General features: G+C 50.1%; 1 protein-coding gene across 2 annotated transcripts; it reads left to right on the top strand.

Annotated features, from left to right (window-relative positions):
• The first annotated feature begins 5 nt into the window (after nt 1-5).
• On the top strand, nt 6-17,134 carry ITPKC (inositol-trisphosphate 3-kinase C). Of its 2 annotated transcripts, XM_070398611.1 has the most exons (7): nt 7-1,243; nt 6,003-6,102; nt 8,734-8,947; nt 10,162-10,366; nt 12,482-12,583; nt 13,177-13,248; nt 15,656-17,134. In XM_070398611.1, exons 1-7 carry the CDS (start codon nt 113-115, stop codon nt 15,857-15,859), a joined length of 2,028 nt encoding a protein of 675 aa, XP_070254712.1. In that variant the 5' UTR covers nt 7-112; the 3' UTR covers nt 15,860-17,134. The 2 variants fall into 2 exon arrangements, with proteins under 2 accessions (XP_070254713.1, XP_070254712.1); XM_070398612.1 differs by lacking the exon at nt 13,177-13,248 and having other exon boundaries at nt 6-1,243.
• The last annotated feature ends 1,024 nt before the right edge of the window (nt 17,135-18,158 follow it).

Raw genomic sequence — 18,158 nt, 5'->3', positions numbered from 1 at the left:
GGAGATCCGCGGGCCGGAACCGCGAGTCGGGGCTCCCCCGCCACACCCCTCTTGGGATTTAAAGGGCCAGGAGGGACTGGGTTGGGCCGAAGTCCGAACTAAGGGAGCGGGCATGAGACGCTGCCCGTGCCGGGGGGGTCTGAACGAGGCAGAGCCCGGGGCGCTGCCGGCAGCGGCCCGCATGGGGCTGGAGGCGCCGCGAGGGGGGCGGCGGCGGCAGCCCGGGCAGCAGCGACTTGGGCCCGGCGCCGGGGGCCCGGCGGGGCGGCCGGAGGGGGGCGGGCCCCGGGCCCGGACCACCGGGTCCTGCCTCCACTCTGAATGCGAGAAGGCCAGCCTCGGGCCGGAATGGGGGACAGACAGACAGACTGAGCCTGAAGCAGCCGGCCTCGGAGCGGAGACAGAGCGGCCGAGTCCAAAGACGGAGCCAGACAGGTCCAGCCCCCGGACACATCCAGAAAGGAGCAGCCACTGGTCAGAGCTGGAGACACCCGGCCCCTGGACGGAGGAGCCTGGCACAGGTGGATTTTGCACTGACCCACGCAGGCCCGGCCTCCAGTCTCGGCCACAGAGGGCCAGACTCTGGACACAGCCAAGCTTTGATGGGGCCTGGACAGAGTCAGAAATACATGGGCCACAGACCCAGCCCGAGAGGTCCAAGCCCTGGACGGATAACCCCCGGACCCACCAGAAGAGCTCCAGCCTTCAGACGCAGCCGGAGGGGGCCTGGCGGGAACTATGCATGGATGGCTCCAGGACACAACAGGACCCTGAAGGCCCCTGCACAGCGTCTCACACTGATGGCTCCCAGATACAACAGGATACCGAAACCGCCTGGAGACAGGTTGGCACCCACGGTTTCCCAACACAGCAAGCTGCTGACGGCTCTTGGACACAGCCTGGCGCTGATGATGCACAGACAGAAGATACTCATGGACCCCAGACAGAGCCCGGGACAGACTACTTTTTGGGGGAGCCCAACCAAGATGGGCCATTAGCGGAACCAGAACCTGGGCAGTTGCTGACTCACCTGTACTCTCACCTGGGGTATAACTCCCTGACCCCAGTGCCCCGCCTCATCATCACTCCTGAAACCCCTGAGCCTGAGGCTCAGCCAGTGGGACTCCCGTCCCGGGTTGAAGTGGGCAGTGGAGGCTTCTCCTCTGCCTCCTCTTTCGACGAGTCTGAGGATGACGTGGTGGCCGGGGGTGGAGGTGCCAGCGACACTGAGGACAGGTCTGGGGTGAGTGGGACCCATCCTGCCCTTAAGCCACATCCCTCCAAATCCCTTATTCCTCTGCCTTTGCTTTGAGAAGTTCTCTAGCACCTATCAGCAATTTCATCTCCAGATACTTCTTCCATCCATTTACCCTCTCCCTCTGACAGCTGGGTTACTAACCCTCTGCAGGGACCCGCCTCCTAATCCTCTCACCCTCTCACCCACTGTCTCCCCTTCCCCCTTCATCCACTGCCTACAGCCCTGAAGTCTGAAATGTACAGCCAGTGGCTGACTTATGCCCAGGAGTCATATGATGGTGTGAGTCTGTGTGTGTATGCACATTTTTCAGCAAGGGTCCATGACTTCTGTTGGATCCTCTGATCTGTGATGTGTGACCCCAAAATCTGAATAGCAATAGTATAGGGGGACAAAAGGTGCACTTTCTACCCCACATTTCTTAGTCTGCGGCCTGTGGCTGTCTTAAGGTGTCCTGAAACTTTACCACCCTTAGCTCATTCACTTTTATAGGGAGTGAGCCCCCACCCAGCTTTTATTAGATTCTCAAAGGGCTGTGTAAACCCAAAATGCCCAGGGACACCCCCCCAACCTAGCCAGGGACCTTTTAGTCTCCCCATTGCCCCCCAGCTCCCCAGGGGGCCCCTGGCAGATTCTTGTTTACATCCTCCACCCTCACCCCCAGCTTGGGTGCGGCTCTCTGCTGATGAATCAGGAGGGCTGACAGGGCAGGTTCAGGAGAGTCAGCAAAGAGTCAGGTGTGAGAGCCTCCCATGGGTCCGCCCACTTGGAAGTCGCATTGTTCTGGGGCCCTGTGGCTGGAGTCCGCCCTCACCCCCCTCACCCCACATGCCTCCCTGAAGTCCGTGCTCACACATGTGGCCACAGATGCGAAAGACAGACCTGCCTCAGCCTGCCTCTGCCGGAGCAAAGGAGTTGACCCATGGGCTGTCTGCCATTGCTGTTCCCTCTGCCTACTCTCACCTCTGGCATCTTAGAACAGCTGAGCTGGAAGAGGGTGAAAAAAAACCCATTCATGCCCAGCCCTATGGTAAGCTTCTTGCTCGTATTAACTCATTTAATTCTCATACAGCAGCCCTAGGAGGTAAATGCTCTTCTCATCTCATTTTATAGATGAGGAAACTGAGGCACAGAGAGGTCAAAGACACTTGTCTAAAGTCACACACGTTGGAAGACACAGCTGAGATTCAGACCCTTACTAAATACAGGCACTTTTCTAAGTGCTTTATATGTATTAACTCTTTTTTAAGAGAGGAAGAGAGAAGGAGAGGGAGAGATAGAAACATCGATGAGAGAGAATCATTGATTGGCTGCCTCCTGTATGCCCACTACGGGGGATTGAGCCCTGACCATGAATTTAATTGTGACCTCCTGGTTCATAGGTTGATGCTCAACCACTGAGCCATGCCGGCCGGGCTATGTGTTAACTCTGAATCCCTATAACAGCACTATAAGATTGGGATTATTATTATTTCCATTTTACAGATCAGGAAACTGAGGCCAGAATGGTGAAGTCACTTGCTTAGGTTGGCCAAGTCTGGTTGGAGCCAGAACTGAGGATTTTAACTCAATTCTGGCTGAGTTTAAAACCCAGTTATTTTTATTTATTTATTTTAATCCTCACCCAAGGAGTGAGGATATTTTTTCCATTGATTTTTAGAGAGAGTGGAAGGGGAGAGAGTGAGAGGAGAGAAAGAAACATCAATCTGAGATTGACACATGGATCGGTTGCCTCCTGTACATGCCTTGACCAGGGGTGGGGATCGAATCTGCAACCCAGGTACATGCCCTTGACCAGGAGTGGAACCTGAGACCCTCCGGTGCCCAGGCCGACGCTCTCACCACTGAGCCATGTTAGCCAATGCTAAAACTGAGTTATTTTAACCCCTGCGGTGTGTGGATCCTCCCTAATTTACTTTCCTCCAGGTCTCCTGTCTCCACCTTTTTCTCATCCTTCCAGAATCTTCCTCCATGGCCCACCACTGATCAACTTTTGAACTTTGTCTGCTCCAGTGCCTCTGAAGGCTCCCCAGGGCCTTCCTGATAGCGATCAGGAGTTCAGTACTGTGTTCAGAGCTTCCTGTCTCCAGGCTCCTTCCCATGTTCAGCTTCCCTTCTCCCCCCACCTCCTGCTGTAACAAAGCTGAAGTACACACTGTTCCTCGAACACCCTGCCGCCATCCTGCCTCCACTCGTTGCTCAAGCTGTTCCTGCTGCGCAGAATACCCTTGCTTCCTTCTCTCTTCATTTTGAAATCCCATCTGACCTTAAAGTCCAGCTACTTTCTTCTTTTCCTCCCTCCTCCCTTTTCACATCCATTCCATCCTCCTAATCAGACAACAAACAGTCCCTGAGCCTCTACAATGTGTCAGGCCCTGTGTTGGCTTTGTGGGGGACACAGCAGTGATCAAGACACACCTCATGGAGCTCCCAGGGCCATGAAGGGGACAAACCCCTCCACCAGGCTGTGTCAGCTTAGAGTGGTCAGGGCTGGGATGGAGGAAGCCCAGAGGGTTGTGGGAGTCCAGAGGAGGTGACTGGCTAGACCTGGGGTATCAGAGAGGGCTTCCTGGAGGAGAGGGCATGTGAGCTGAGACCATCAGGAAACCATCTGAGAAAGCTCAGATTAGCCATCAGATCTAAGAAAAAAGAGAAAAGATACGAAACCTGCTTATGATTAAAAAAATAAAAATAAATGGTTGCAACCAACCTCCTTCAATCCAAGCAACATTTTTGGAGCGCCTGTTGTGTGCCAGGCCATGGGCTGGAACACAGTCATAATCACGACAACCCCAGTCCCTGCCCTCAGAGCTTGTTAGCAGGGTTGCAGATAGGCCTTTGGGGGATCTTGTAATTACTGGAGTAAGTGGGCTTGGCTCACCCCAAGCCCAGGTCAGAGGAGGGTCAGACCAGAGGTAGAAAGAACTGTGTGTTTTAGGCAAGTGACTACATCCCTCTGAGCCTTTGTTTCTTCCTCTGTAACAGAGTCAAGAATTCTCCTGGGGTTGTATGTTTAGGATTAAGTAGGTTATGGCACACTGAGTCTTTGTCATTATGCCTGGAATGTTCCAGGTGCTTAGTAAACAGGAACCTTTATTAATCACCTCCTCTCCACTCCTGTGAACTGGAGGGGGGAGGGGGTAGGGAATATGTCTTCCTGAATCCTGCAGTCCAGCACCCTGACTCTGCTGACCTTCAGTTAGATGTCTGATAGGGAGCTGGGCTCTGAGGGGTGGGAGAGAGCATGCCCTTGACCCTGGGATGGTGGGGGATAGGAGGGAAGAGCACACAGCCTTTCTGGAGATGATCCATTCTCCCAATACTTGCTAAGGGTCTGCTGTGGGCTTGGAGCAAAGAATGCATTTGTGTGTGCGCGCAAGGGAATCAGACACACAGTCTCAAGAAGCGCTTAGTTGAGGCAACATGATACAACTATCTCCATGTTACAGATGAGGAAACTGGGCCCAGCGAGGGAAAGTAACTTGCCCAGGGTCACTCACAAATAAAGACCAGAACTGTTTGCTTCTCTGGTTTTCTATTACTCTCTCTTTCTCTCTGTTCTCTGCTTCTGTCTTTTTCTTTCTCTGCCATTACTTTGTATCTGTCTCCCTTTCTGTGTCTTCTAGTAACTCAGTGTCCGTCTCTGTGTTATTCAGGATAGGTCAGGATTTGCTGTAGTAACAAACAACCCAAAACTTAGTGATTTGGAGAAACAAAGGATTATTTTTGTTCATCCTTCATGTTGACCATAGTCAGGGGTGGGTGAGGGGGCTGAGGAAGTCCCCGTTTTCTTTCCACTCTTTCTACAACAGGGAAAAGAACATAGAGAGTCACACAGTGGCTTTAAGGCTTCCACCCAAAAGTGACACTTCTGCTCATATTTCATTGGCCACAGCAAGTCAAAAACTCCAAGTTCAAGAGGGCAGGGACAAAAAAAAAAAAAAAAAGGGCAGGGACAGCACGTCCAGCGTGGCTCAGTGATTGAGTATCTACCTGTGAACCAGGAGGTCACAGTTTGATTCTCAGCCAAGGCTCATGCCCAGGTTGCGTGCGATCCCCAGTGTGGGGTGTGTAGGAGGCAGCTGATCAAGGATTCTCTCTCATCATTGATGTTTCTATCTCTCTCTTCCTCTCCCTTCCTCTCTGAACTCAATTAAAAAAATAAATAAATAAAAGGAGGGCAGGGATGTGCCTGTGAGGGGAAGGGCTGAAGCTGTTGGTGAGCAGCTCGTGACTGCTGCAGTCTCTTTGTCCACATCTCTCTGTCTCTGTCATCACTTTGTCATCTGACTCAGTGTCTTCTCTCTGTGATGTGGCCTCCGTTCATCAAGCCCTGCCTCTGTCATTTTCCCTGTTAAAGTCTCACTTGGTTTTTGGATAGCAATGAGGCTTCCGAGTTTTTGGTGTGTGTACGTATGTGGGGGGAGGCTTGGGGGTTGCTTGGTACTGCAACAAAGATAGGCCTATCTTTACTCTGGAGGACAGAGAGACGCAGATACAAAGGGAGTGATGACAGGAAGAAATGGAAAGAGACTCTTCCCCACCTTTGTGGAGGCCTTTGAGGGATATTGTGATTATTGGAGTAAGTGGGCTTGGCTCGCCCCAGCCATCTTGGGGGCATTGATCTCAGGAAGAACCTGGACCTTGGAAAGGTCCCAGGTCCACCTTCATTCCCTTCATGGAAATATCTGCATCCCCTTCCTCTCTCGGCCTCAGTCTTGACCCCACCCTGCTCTGCCCCACACAGAATAAATCCTGGAAGAAGCTGAAGACAGTTCTGAAGTATTCGCCCTTCGTGATCTCCTTCCGAAAACACTACCCTTGGGTCCAGCTGTCCGGACATGCTGGTGAGAGCAGGGGGTGGTGGAGGGCAGGGGCCAGACAAGGCTGAGCAGAGACGACGCCTGACTGGGGACAGAAAGCTCCAGAGCTACTCTCTGTAGTTTAGTTTCCCCATCTGTGAATTGGGCTTGGTGACAGCCCCCATCTCATGGGGTTGTAATATTGGAAGTGCTTAGGCCTGGGCTGGGCGATCGATACATCAGAGCTAAGGGCTGTTCCCTGTTATCCCAATGTTGGCTGGTGTGTGTGTGTGTGTGTGTGTGTGTGTCTGTCCTTGACCCTGGGGACAAGTGGGCCTCGACTTAAATCCTAGTTCTGCTCTTTATTTGTGAGTGACCCTGGGCAAGTTCTTTCCCTCGCTGGGCCCAGTTTCCTCATCTGTAACATGGAGATAATTGTCCCTCCCTTGCCGAGTTAACTGAAGGGTTAAAATTAAAATGTATGTTGAGACTGAAACACAGGCCCCTCATGTATGGAAATGATCATTCCCTGTTCTTGCCCCATGTCCAGAGATTAGGAGGCCCTCAGGAAACACCAGCTATAATGGTTTCTTCCCAGGGACTACCACAATGCCTAGCATATGCCTAACATATAGCATTTTTGGTAAAAGTCTAGATAATAAGTAAACTACTCAACTTTATGGTGGCTGCATGAACGCAGCCATAGATAATACATAAACATGTGTGCCTGTGTTCCAGTAAGACTTTATTTACAAAATTGGGTAGTGGGCTTGATTAAACAAACCTTACCCAGCAGCAAAGAAAGACAGTAAGAGAGCTCATCTGCCTTATTCATCTTATAGCTGAGTCAGAGAAAAGGCAAGGCCCCCCTAAAACTGTAAACACAGGCTTGCCATCAATATGTGTTCTAGTTACTATTACTGAGTTTAAAATAACTCAAAACCCACAAAACTCAACATTTAGTGGTGGTTAAAAAATTAGTGAAATAAAAGTACCATATTATTACACTCATAGGTTTTGGGGTTGGGAATTCAGACAGGGCATGGCAGGGATGGCTTGTTGCTGCTCTATGATATCTGGGAACTCAGCTAGGACAACTTGAAGGCTGCAAGCTGGAAACTTTTGGAGGGTTACTCACTCACATGCCTGGCAATTGATATTGACTATTGGCTGGGTCTCGGTTGGGACTCCTGGCTGGAAAGCCTGGTTGTGGCTTCTTCATGTAGCTCAGTGATTCCCAAAGTGGGCGCTACCGCCCCCTGGTGGGCGCTGCAGCGATCCCGGGGGGCGGTGATGGCCACAGGTGCATTTGGGGGCATATATCTTTCTGTTTAATTGCTATTAAAATTTAAAAAAAATTAATTTCCAGGGGGCGCTGAGTAATATTTTTTCTGGAAAGGGGGCGGTAGGCCAAATAAGTTTGGGAACCACTGATGTAGCTGCTTGGGCTTCCTCACAGTATGGTGGCCTTGAGAAGCAAAAGTTTTTTTTGTGTGTTTTTTTTAAGTTCATTTTAATATATTTTTATTTATTTCAGAGAGGAAAGGTGAGGGAGAGAGAAATAGAACATCAATGATGAGAGAGAATCATTGATCGGCTGCCTCCTGCACACCCCCTCCTGGGGATTGAGCCCACAACCCGGGCATATGTCCCTGACTGGAATCGAACCTGGGACCCTTCAGTCCACAGGCCAATGCTCTGTCCGCTGAGCCAAACCAGACAGGGCGAGAAGCAAAAGTTTTTACATGACAGCTCAGGACGGCAAAGTGTCTCTGCCAACAAAGTGGAAGTTGCATCTCCTTACATGACCTAGACCCGTGGTCGGCAAACCGCGGCTCACGAGCCACATGCGGCTCTTTGGCCCTTTGAGTGTGGCTCTTCCACAAAATACCACGTGCGGGCGCGCACGTACAGTGCGATTGAAACTTCGTGGCCCATGCGCAGAAGTCGGTATTTTGTGGAAGAGCCGGTATTTTGTGGAAGAGCCACACTCAAGGGGCCAAAGAGCCGCATGTGGCTCGCGAGCCGCAGTTTGCCGAGCCGCAGTTTGCTGACCACTGACCTAGACTTTGAGGTCACACAGTGCTGCTTCTGCCATTAAGCCCTCCAAGATTCAAGGGGAGAAGAATGAGATTCCACTTCTTGCTGGAGATTGGCAAAATTCTAGAAGAGTATGTGGGACAGGAACTATTATTGTACCATCTTTGGAAAATATAACCTGAAAATACGATCTGCCTCAGTAAGAATTGTAATTCTAATCTATACTAAGTATCTGCATGGTCCAAGAAATGCTAGATTTGTAAATTAACTTAAATAGGCCCCAGTTGTTGGCACTCTGGGACTCCAGGCAGAAGCAAATGCATATCTGCTCTGGAGAGTCAGGTTCTGGACTCAGATCTCACAAAAATTCCCACAGCTTATTGTGAGCATATAGTCCCAAATTACAAAACAAATGAGGACACAATCTGCTGTGAAGAGGACTTTGTCTAAACAAAGAGCAGAAATAGGCTCTTTCCTGGCGACCCCTGGCCACGATTTTGAGAATTGCAGGGAAGGAGAGAAAGTGCTGCAGAACTGCCAGGCAAAATGACAGTGTCCAGGATCTGATACATGCAGGAGATGGGGGATTCTTTTGCTGATACAGTTTCTGACTCTCATTGACTGTGCCTCTCCTAGGGAACTTCCAGGCGGGAGAGGATGGTCGGATTCTAAAGCGTTTCTGTCAGTGTGAGCAGCGCAGCCTGGAGCAGCTGATGAACGACCCCCTGCGGCCTTTTGTGCCAACCTACTATGGTGTGGTGCAAAGGGATGACCAGGCCTTCAACCAGATGGAAGATCTCTTGGCAGACTTCGAGGGCCCCTCCATCATGGACTGCAAGATGGGCAGCAGGTGGGGTCAGGGACAGCCCTGAGGCAGAGGTGGAGGGTCAGGGGTGGGCATTTCCCCCCCCCATTGATTTTTAGAGAGAGTGGAATGGAGGGAGGAGAGAGAGAGAGAGAGACAGAAAGAAGAAATAGAAGAAACATTGATTGGTTGCCTCCTGCAGTGCCCTGACCGGGACCTGGGATCATTGAACCTGCAACCTAGGTACATGCCCTTGACCGGGAATCAAACCCGAGACCATTCGGTGTGTGGGCTGATGCTCTAACCACTGAGCAACACCAGTCAGGGCAGGGGTGGGCATTTTTTAAGTTAGTGCCAAGTTAGCCTTTAAAGTGGTTGTACCACCAGCAGTGTGTGAGAGTTCCATTTATTCTATCTTCTCACCAACACTTTATGGTTTTATTTCTATTTGTTTGATGACCAAAGAAGAGTGTTGCTTGGCCATTTGAAAGGTGCCTGTTTGAATACTTTGCCCATTTTTCTGTTGGGCTATCATTTTCTTTTTGACTTGTAATTCTTTTTCTTTTTCTTTTTTATTTGTAATTCTTTCTTTTTTTTTAAAGAAATATTTTATTGCTTTTTTACAGAGAGGAAGGGAGAGGGATAGAGAGTTAGGAATATCGGTGAGAAAGAAACATCGATCAGTTGCCTCCTGCACACCTCCCACTGGAGATGTGCTCGCAACCAAGGTACATGCCCTTGACCGGAATCGAACCTGGGACCCTGCAGTCCAAAGGCTGACGCTCTATCCACTGAGCCAAACTGGTTAGGGCTATTTGTAATTCTTTATATGTTCTGGATACAAGTCCTTTGTTGGAAATATACGCACACCTACCCACACATTCTCCAACCTCCCATTTCACTCTCTTAGTACTGTCTTTTGTTAAAGAGAATACTTTTAAGTTAGTCCAGTTTGTCAACTTTTTCATTATGGTTAGTAGCTTTGTGTTGGTGTTGTTTTTCTAATATATTTTTATTGATTTTTATAAAGAGGAAGGGAGAGGGAGAGAGAAAGAAACATCGATGATCGAAACATTGATGATGGCTGCCTCCTGCATGCCCCCTACTGGAGATCCAGTCCACAACCTGGGCATGTGTCCTGACCAAGAATCAAACCAGCAACCTTTTGGTGCATGGTAGAATGACCAACCAACTGAGCCACACTTGGGAGCGCTTTGTGTTTCAGAAATGCCTACTTTGTCACATCCTCTATGTCCCAGGACCTACCTGGAGGAGGAGCTGGTGAAGGCTCGAGAACGGCCCCGGCCCCGCAAGGACATGTATGAGAAGATGGTGGCTGTGGACCCCAGGGCCCCCACCCCTGAGGAGCATGCCCAGGGTGCCGTCACCAAGCCCCGCTATATGCAGTGGAGGGAGACTGTGAGCTCAACCTCCACCCTGGGCTTCCGCATTGAGGGCATCAAGGTGAGGTCCAGGAGGTGCTAGCCTGTCGCTAGAGGACTATATCTAGGCAGGGCTTCTCAGGGAACACGGGTGTCAGGGAAGACTGGAAAGAAGCGAGATCTGCAAAAAGAGTAGGAGACTGCAGAAGATGAAAAGATGGGGCTAGGAGAGGTCCTGCTTCTCTCACCCCCACATCCATCAGTGACCAAGTTTTGTTTATCCCTCTGCCTGAGCATCTCGATTCCATCTTCTTTCCTCCCCATCGCCCTGTCCTAATCTGGCCCTGTCTTCTCCTGCCTCAGCCTCCTCTGATCCATCGTCCAACACAGCAGCTGGAGCAATCCCTTTTCCCCCTTATGGAGAAAGATTTTTCTCTTTTCTTCCTTCCTTCCTTCCTTTTTTTCTTTTTGTAAATTAAATCTAATTTTTTAAATTAGTCACACCATTCAAAAGTCAAAATTATGTTATAAAAGGGTGTGCAGAGGAAATCTCTCTGCTGACCCTGTGGCTGTCCTTCCCATTCTGTCCCTCCACCTCCCACCTACTCACAGGGAATCACTTTATAAGTTTCTTATTTTTCTTCCTGCAAATGCAGACAAATGCAATTGCATATCCTAAAAATTCCACCCTTCTTTACACAAAAGGTGGCATAGTCCTAGATAATTCCCCTATCATTCCATAGAGAGTTTCCTCTTTCTTTTCTTTCTTTCTTGAACTGTAATAGCTTTATGTGGATGTGCCATAGTTCCCTATAGATGGCCACCCGGGTTGCTTCCATTTTTTGCCATTACAAACAACGCCTCAATGGATCACTTTGAACGTAAGACATTTTGCAAGCATGAAGATTTAGCTGTAGACTAGATTCCCAGAAGCAGGACAACTGGGTCAATGATGAAATGCATTGGGAATGTTGCTAGAGATTGCCGAACCCCTTCCATAGGTGTTGAATCATTGTGCATTCCACCAACAATTTTTGAGAGTGCCTGTCTCCCCATAGCCTCCCCGGATAGATCCGGGTGTGTCATTTTCCTATTCGAAACCTTTCAATGGCTCCCTAGAACCCTCCATCGTCTAGCCTCATTTCTCATCCTTCTCTTCCTCCTTACCTTCAGGCCATAGTGAAGCTTCATTTCCTTGAAAGGGTCCTGCTCCCCTGCCACAGAGCCTCTGCACATGCTGTTCCCTCTGACAGGGCTGTTCTTCCCTCTACTGTTCCCCCAGTTGGCTTCCAGTCATTTTTCTGTCTTTTCACTTCCTCCTTATCTCCTCATAACTCCCTGTACTCCTTCATTATTCTTATCTCCCTTTGTGATGCTCTTATTCAATATCTGTCTCCCTCATCTGACTGTGTCTGTCCTGTTACCTCCATGTTAGCAGTGCCCACCTGGTACCTGGCACGGCATGACAGTACGACTCAAGTGGTCCTCTCAGAGATAAAAAATAACATTAGTCTCATTTATATATTTTATTTTATTTTTTAAAATATATTTTATTGATTTTTTTACAGAGAGGAAGGGAGAGGGATAGAGTTAGAAACATCAATGAGAGAGAAACATCGATCAGCTGCCTCCTGCACATCTCCCACTGGGGATGTGCCTGCAACCCAGGTACATGCCCTTGACTGGAATCGAACCTGGGACCTTTCAGTCCGCAGGCCGACGCTCTGTCCACTGAGCCAAACTGATTAGGGCAGTCTCATTTATTGAGTGCTTGCTTACTATGTGCCAGGCACTGTGCTATGCATCCTACACACCCAATCTCCTCTATTCCTACCATTTTTAGCACAATTCCCATTTCCTAGATGAGGAAACTGAGGTTGACAGGTAAAGTGACTTGCTTAAAGCCACCCAGCTAGGAAGTAGTAGAGTCACAATTCAAAGCCAGATTTACCCTCCTCCAGAGCACATCTGGCTAGACTGTTTCAACTAGGGGGTTCAGGTTAGACTTGGAAGGACTAGCTGCTCAGGAGTGTGACTTGGGGCTGGGTTGATCTGACCTGGGCAGGTGGGCTGGCTTCTGCTGAACAGCAGATGAATGTGGAGGCAGGCAGGTGGCCCCAGGAAGTGCCTGGGGCTGGTTGGTGTTGGGCATGGGAAGGCAAGTTATGACACTGGGCCTTCAATCTTTGTCCTGCAGAAAGCCGATGGGACCTGCAACACCAACTTCAAGAAGACACAGGAGCTGGAGCAAGTGACAAAGGTGTTGGAGGACTTTGTGGATGGGAACCATGGAATCCTGGTGAGTGGGACACCCATGCCCCAAACGTAGCAGTTCAGGGCCACCACCATCATTGTTGCCCCTGTGTTTTGCTTAGGGCTGAGGTTGGCTGGTACTGGCTGGTGTTGCTCATCCTCTGGGTCAGCGGGTGGCTTGGCCAGAGCTGGATTTCTAGGATTGCCTGCTCCTGTATCTGGTAGCCTCAGATGATGACTCCTCCCCTTGTCTCTAATGATCCAACAGGCTAGTCTGGGCTGTTCTCACAGTGGAAGCTGGTGGCCAAGAGAACAAATGAAAATGCAAGGCCTCTTGATGGCTAAGACACCCTCATTTCTGCCATGTTCTATTGGCCAGAGCAAGTCATGACCAAGCCTAGATTAGAGAGTAACAGACTCCACCTCTTTATGGGAGGAGCTGCTGGGAGTTATGGGTATTCATGTAATCTACTAACCTTACCCTGTCTGTGCCACTCCTATATTTCCAACCTCCTCTCCCATTTTCCCCAGGGCTCCCCTTTTTCCATCCTGGCCGGGTATGGGACAAAGTCAGATCTCAAGGTGGGTAAGGACCCCCAAAGTCCCTGTGCTAATCAAGAAACTCTCCCTCTCAAACAGAGAAAGTACGTGGCACGCCTAGAAGAACTCCGAGAAGCTCTGGAGAACTCCCCCTTTTTCAAGACCCATGAGGTGTGAGCCCCGGCCCCCTGGGGAGCAGAGTGTATATGTGTGAGGTGGGGGTGAGTTGAGGAGAAATCACTGGCAGAATTAAGCTAAAGCAATTTAAAAGGAGACCTATGTTTTGGGGTTTGCCTTTCAGAGTAGGCAGCACAGGGGGTTTCAGGGGGTGGGACAGCTAGGAGCATGGCTGGAGCCAGGCGGCCTGGGATGAGGCTGGCTCTGCTGTGTGACCTCTCAGGCCACAGTTGCCTCCTAAGATAGGGAGGAACAATATCTTCCTTACTGGGCTGCTTCCTTACGGGTGTGAGACTAGCAACTGTTGAACACCATTTGGAGCATAAAAGCACATTTAACCCCTAGCTCTTACAATTACTTTATAATCATAATTATTTACAATTATTGTTACCTGCATTCTTTGTTCAGTGCTCCCCTTCCCCTCTCCTTCCCTTCCAAAGCCTGTCTCTTTGGAAGCGTTCTCTTTGGGGTTGTCTCAGAAAGTCTGGGAAGTGGTGACATCCTCTCCTCCCTTCTGTCCAAGCTCTTCCCTCCCTGCACCCAAGCCCTCTCACCTTCTCCTGGCTATCACTAACTTCTGGGAGAGCCCTGATCTTGGAATCAGGCTGGCCTCGGTTTGGACCCCAGTTCTGCAGGTCTGTCTACTGACCTGCAGGATGGGATAACAGAGTGCCTGCCTCCTACGCAACATGAAGGTTAAGTGGATTAATACAGGGAAAGTGCAGCCCATAGTAAACCTTCAGTACGTGCCAGCTGTTACTGTCACGTCTCTTATCAAACAATACCCTCATTGTCATTGTCACTGCCTTTGGGCTTTACACACAAGTCGAAAAGAGGAGGCCTGGGGAGCCCATCTCATCTGTCCTGGTGTTTGGTTTTACCTACTTGGTGACTTAACTTTTTTAAAAAATATATTTTTATTGATTTCGGGGAGGAAGGGAGAGGGAGAGAGATAAACATCAATGATGAGAATCATTGATCAGCTGCCTCCTGCACACTCCCTACTGGGTATCTAGCATGCAACCCGGGCATGTGCCCTTGACCAGAATCAAACCCTATACCCTTCAGTCCCCAGGCCAATGCTCTATCCACTGAGCCAAATCAGCTAGGGTGTGACTTTACATTTTAAAAGATGAGTTGCCAACATTTAAAACATGGGCCTTCCCACCAAAATCAGGGTTTCCAGTTTCCCTTGGCACACTGGGAGATGTGGCAACACTGGGCCGCTCGCCACATGCCAACAGCCGTCCAGAGCAGGGCAGCATCTGCTTCTCCTCACAGGTGCCCACTCACCTGCCCCATCATCTAGGTTCCCTGGGGAGAGTGCAGTTTGCAATCGGTTGGGAAAAGGGAAGGGTGTGCAAATGTGGAGTTAGATGAAGGCAAGAAAACTGCTATTTCTCATTAGAAAAACAAAACCAGCATCTCTGAAGGCTGCATCCCAACCTCACAGGCACTTGATAAGTGTGTAGATCAGTGGCCGGCAAACTCATTAGTCAACAGAGCCAAATATCAACAGTACAACTATTGAAATTTCTTTTGAGAGCCAAATTTTTTAAACTTAAACTATATAGGTAGGTACATTGTTATTAACTTAATTAGGGTATTCCTAAGCTGGCCTTTGCTAAAAACGTCCTCACTCTGATTGAGGTACGTTCGCTGAGGTCGACCCTTTCCAACTCTCCCATCCACACTCGTCTTGTATACTTGTTTCGTCTATCTCCTTCCCGAAAACCGACTTCTGCGCATGGGCCACGAAGTTTCAATCACACTGTATGTGTGCACCCGCACGTGGTATTTTGTGGAAGAGCCACACTCAAGGGGCCAAAGAGCCGTGTGTGGTTCGCGAGCCGCGGTTTGCCGACCACTGGTGTAGATCATAGAATGCTGCCAGTGATCCCAGGAGGTAGGGCTGTGACCACCACCCCCATTCTATAGATGAGGAAACTGAGGCCTGGAGAAAGGAAGCCACTTGCCTGGGGTTATCAGCAGCAATTAGAAAGTGGAAAGCATGATCTACTTTCTTAGTCCCCACTGGGCTCTCCTGATCCATTCAGGATCCTGCAGGCATTTGAGTTTATGCCTCAGCTTGAAAAATGATACCAGTTAACATCTGTTGTGCATTTGCTATACTGGCAAGTGTTCTAAGTGCTTTATATGATTAATTCATACATGTAATATGCACAGCAACCTTACAGGTAAATAGTACTATTATTCCATTATTCCCACTTTGTATATCAGGAGGTAGAGGCAGAGAGGTTAAGCCACCTACCCAAGGCATAACAGCCTATAAGTAGCAGAGTCAGGATTTGAACTCAGCCACCCTGCTCAGATGCCCCTTGGGGAGGAGACCCTGGCCAATGCTTGCTTTGCCCCTAACCTCCTGTCTGCCTCCCTGCAGGTGGTGGGCAGCTCCCTTCTCTTTGTGCATGACCACACTGGCCTGGCCAAGGTTTGGATGATCGACTTTGGCAAGACAGTGGCTCTGCCTGACCATCAGACACTCAACCACCGGCTGCCCTGGGCTGAGGGTAATCGTGAGGACGGCTACCTCTGGGGCCTGGACAACATGATTCGCCTTCTTCAGGGGCTGGCCCAGAGCTGACCCGCTTGCCTTCTGCGAGGATTCTTTATTGGATGGTACTCAGCTGGCTGGAGGAGCCCTGAGGTGTGCAGGGGCCTGAGTTCAGCCACGGAGGCACTGACCTCTGGGACAGGAGAGGTTGTGGCACACCACTCAAGCCCAGTGTGGAAGATCTGAAGGGCCTTGGAGACCAAGTAGCACCCAGTCTTTTTATGATCCAGGGGTTGTAAGGACTGGAGAGGGGACAGGACGTGGCTGGGTCCCACTATGGGTCAGAACCAGACTGGGTCCTCTGGTCAGCCAGGAAGGTTCCAGAGGGGCTGCTGGAGGCCACAACTAAACCATACATCCTGAAAGAACACCATTCAGATGCTGTAGGCTACAAGCCTGACACATGCCTATCAGGACAGGAATGACTGTGATCACTACTCCTTGTCAGCCCCCTCTGGCTATGCGCTGGCTCTGATGCCAGGGACCAATCAGCTTCATCTGTGGTACCCCAGAACCAGACCTTATTTGTGAGCAAATGCAGGAGCTGCTGTCTGCCTGGGAGCATTATGGCCCCATCTCTTCTTCTGGGGTCCTTCAGGTGCTGACAGAAGCTCTGAGAAGGGTGTGACACCATGGGACCGGCCTGAGAGCTGACGCTGCTGAGCAGAGCCCAGTTCACCCTGTCCTGCCCTCCCATGGCCCCATGGGATCCTCCCTGCTCCTGGGAGAGCTCTGCTGACCCCCTGCAGACCAAAACCACGGCCACATCCTGTGCCAGCCTGTGACCAGCACAACCTCATTCCTCTGACACCATCTCAGCTTTGGGACTTCCTCCCCTTACCCTGTGAGGTCTCCTTCCTCCCAGCTGTCGGAGGTGGCAGGGGCAGGGAAGCTGGCTCAGAACCAGAGCTACCTTCCTTTGGTGGCCTGCACCCCGTGGCCCTTGCCTGAGAAGTGCCCTGCTTGAGTCAGAGGCTCAGGGTGGGTGGGGCTGCTGGCTGTGACCCCAGGCTCCCAACCTGGTCCAAACCAAAGCCCCTCTTTCTTCCCCTCCTCCTGTACTTGTAACTGGCTTCCTGGCCCACAGGGCTGGGCTGGGGAGGACAGGCAGCTCCCTCTTTCTGAGTCAAAACTCTAATGTAGTCTTCCAGGGCTCAGGAGGCATGTTCCTTTTCTATGGACCTTTATACTTATTTATACAGAGACAGGTAGTTGTTAGACGGGGCAGTGCTGGGGAACTGGAGGCAACATCGCTTCACTACCTTCCCCCGATGACCCCTTAATAAAGAGGACATTCAAAGCCAACTTTGTGGGATTTTTTTTTTTTTTTTTTTTTAATCTGGCGAGTGTGGGCTCAAAGCTCAGGACAGTGATTGGTTTGGGGTAGATGCAGGCTTGGAGGTTCCTGAGCTGCTCCTCTTGTGCCTCACTCTGCTGGATAAGGCAGGATAACTGTGGTGACCAAGACAGTGCCGAGCCCTCCCAGGACAGTTTGCTAGACAGAGTGCCAGTCCCTGCTGTGAGGGCTGCGAAGGGGAAGTGCAGGTGGAGGGATTAGGGCTGGGATGGAGGATTCCCCACTTCTGGTTTGAAACACTACACTACAGAAACAAAAAGCACTATACTTATACTATATAGTCTCTCTCAAGTCCCTTTGTACTGAAGACAGCAGTGATCAACACAGATCTGTTCCTCCCCTTTCGGAGGGGAGGCAACAGGTATTCATGAAACTAATCTCTCTCTAAAAATATGTATCTACTTACCTATTTATATCTGCCTAAGTACTAACTGCCTGATTTGAATCCTGACCCTGTCATTTGCCAAGTTATGTGACCTTAAGCCAGTGACTGCACTCCTCCGAGCCTTAGTCTCTCCATCTGTAAAATGGGGAGGACCTAGTACCTTCCTTATAGGACTGGAGGATTTAATGAGTTAACATAGGTAAAGGGGTTGGCACATTTAACTGCTCTTAGAAACATTTCTTCTTTGTTTTTGAAGGAGAACAGAGGTGGGGAGGGGCCTAGCCCTGACTGAGGGAACCTTCCTTGAGGAAGTGATAATGAGCCAAGATGGTGTAGGGGTTCAGACCAAGTCACCCCAAGATGTGCCTCTGTGGTATGTGGGTTGTGAGCTAGGGCAACCAAGACACCACAAGCTCAATGAAACCTCTGCCCCACCCACCCTTAACTACCTAGAAGAATTTGAATTCAAGGTCTTGCCCATAAAGACTGAGATAAGCTTTTCTGACCTATCTATAGGGCAGGGTAAACTTCTAATTGCTGAACATCTGCTCTTATCATCCTGCAATGACCTTCCTCCCTCTGAAGCC

Source organism: Myotis yumanensis, unplaced genomic scaffold (assembly GCF_028538775.1).
Source record: "Myotis yumanensis isolate MYYU_CA2020_CCGP unplaced genomic scaffold, mMyoYum1.0.hap1 SCAF_18, whole genome shotgun sequence".
NCBI lineage: Eukaryota > Metazoa > Chordata > Mammalia > Chiroptera > Vespertilionidae > Myotis > Myotis yumanensis.
The sequence above is the reverse complement of the archived record's forward strand: the minus strand, read 5'-3'. Positions and strand labels throughout refer to the sequence as shown.

What these genes read in the sequence shown, in the direction of transcription:
- ITPKC (XM_070398611.1), top strand. Translation starts at nt 113, where the DNA reads ATGAGACGCTGCCCGTGCCGGGGGGGTCTGAACGAGGCAGAGCCCGGG. An exon ending in TCCGCATTGAGGGCATCAAG is followed by an intron (nt 10,367 to 12,481) that starts GTGAGGTCCAGG and finishes TTTGTCCTGCAG; the next exon opens with AAAGCCGATGGGACCTGCAA. An exon ending in ATGGGAACCATGGAATCCTG is followed by an intron (nt 12,584 to 13,176) that starts GTGAGTGGGACA and finishes CCTCTCAAACAG; the next exon opens with AGAAAGTACGTGGCACGCCT.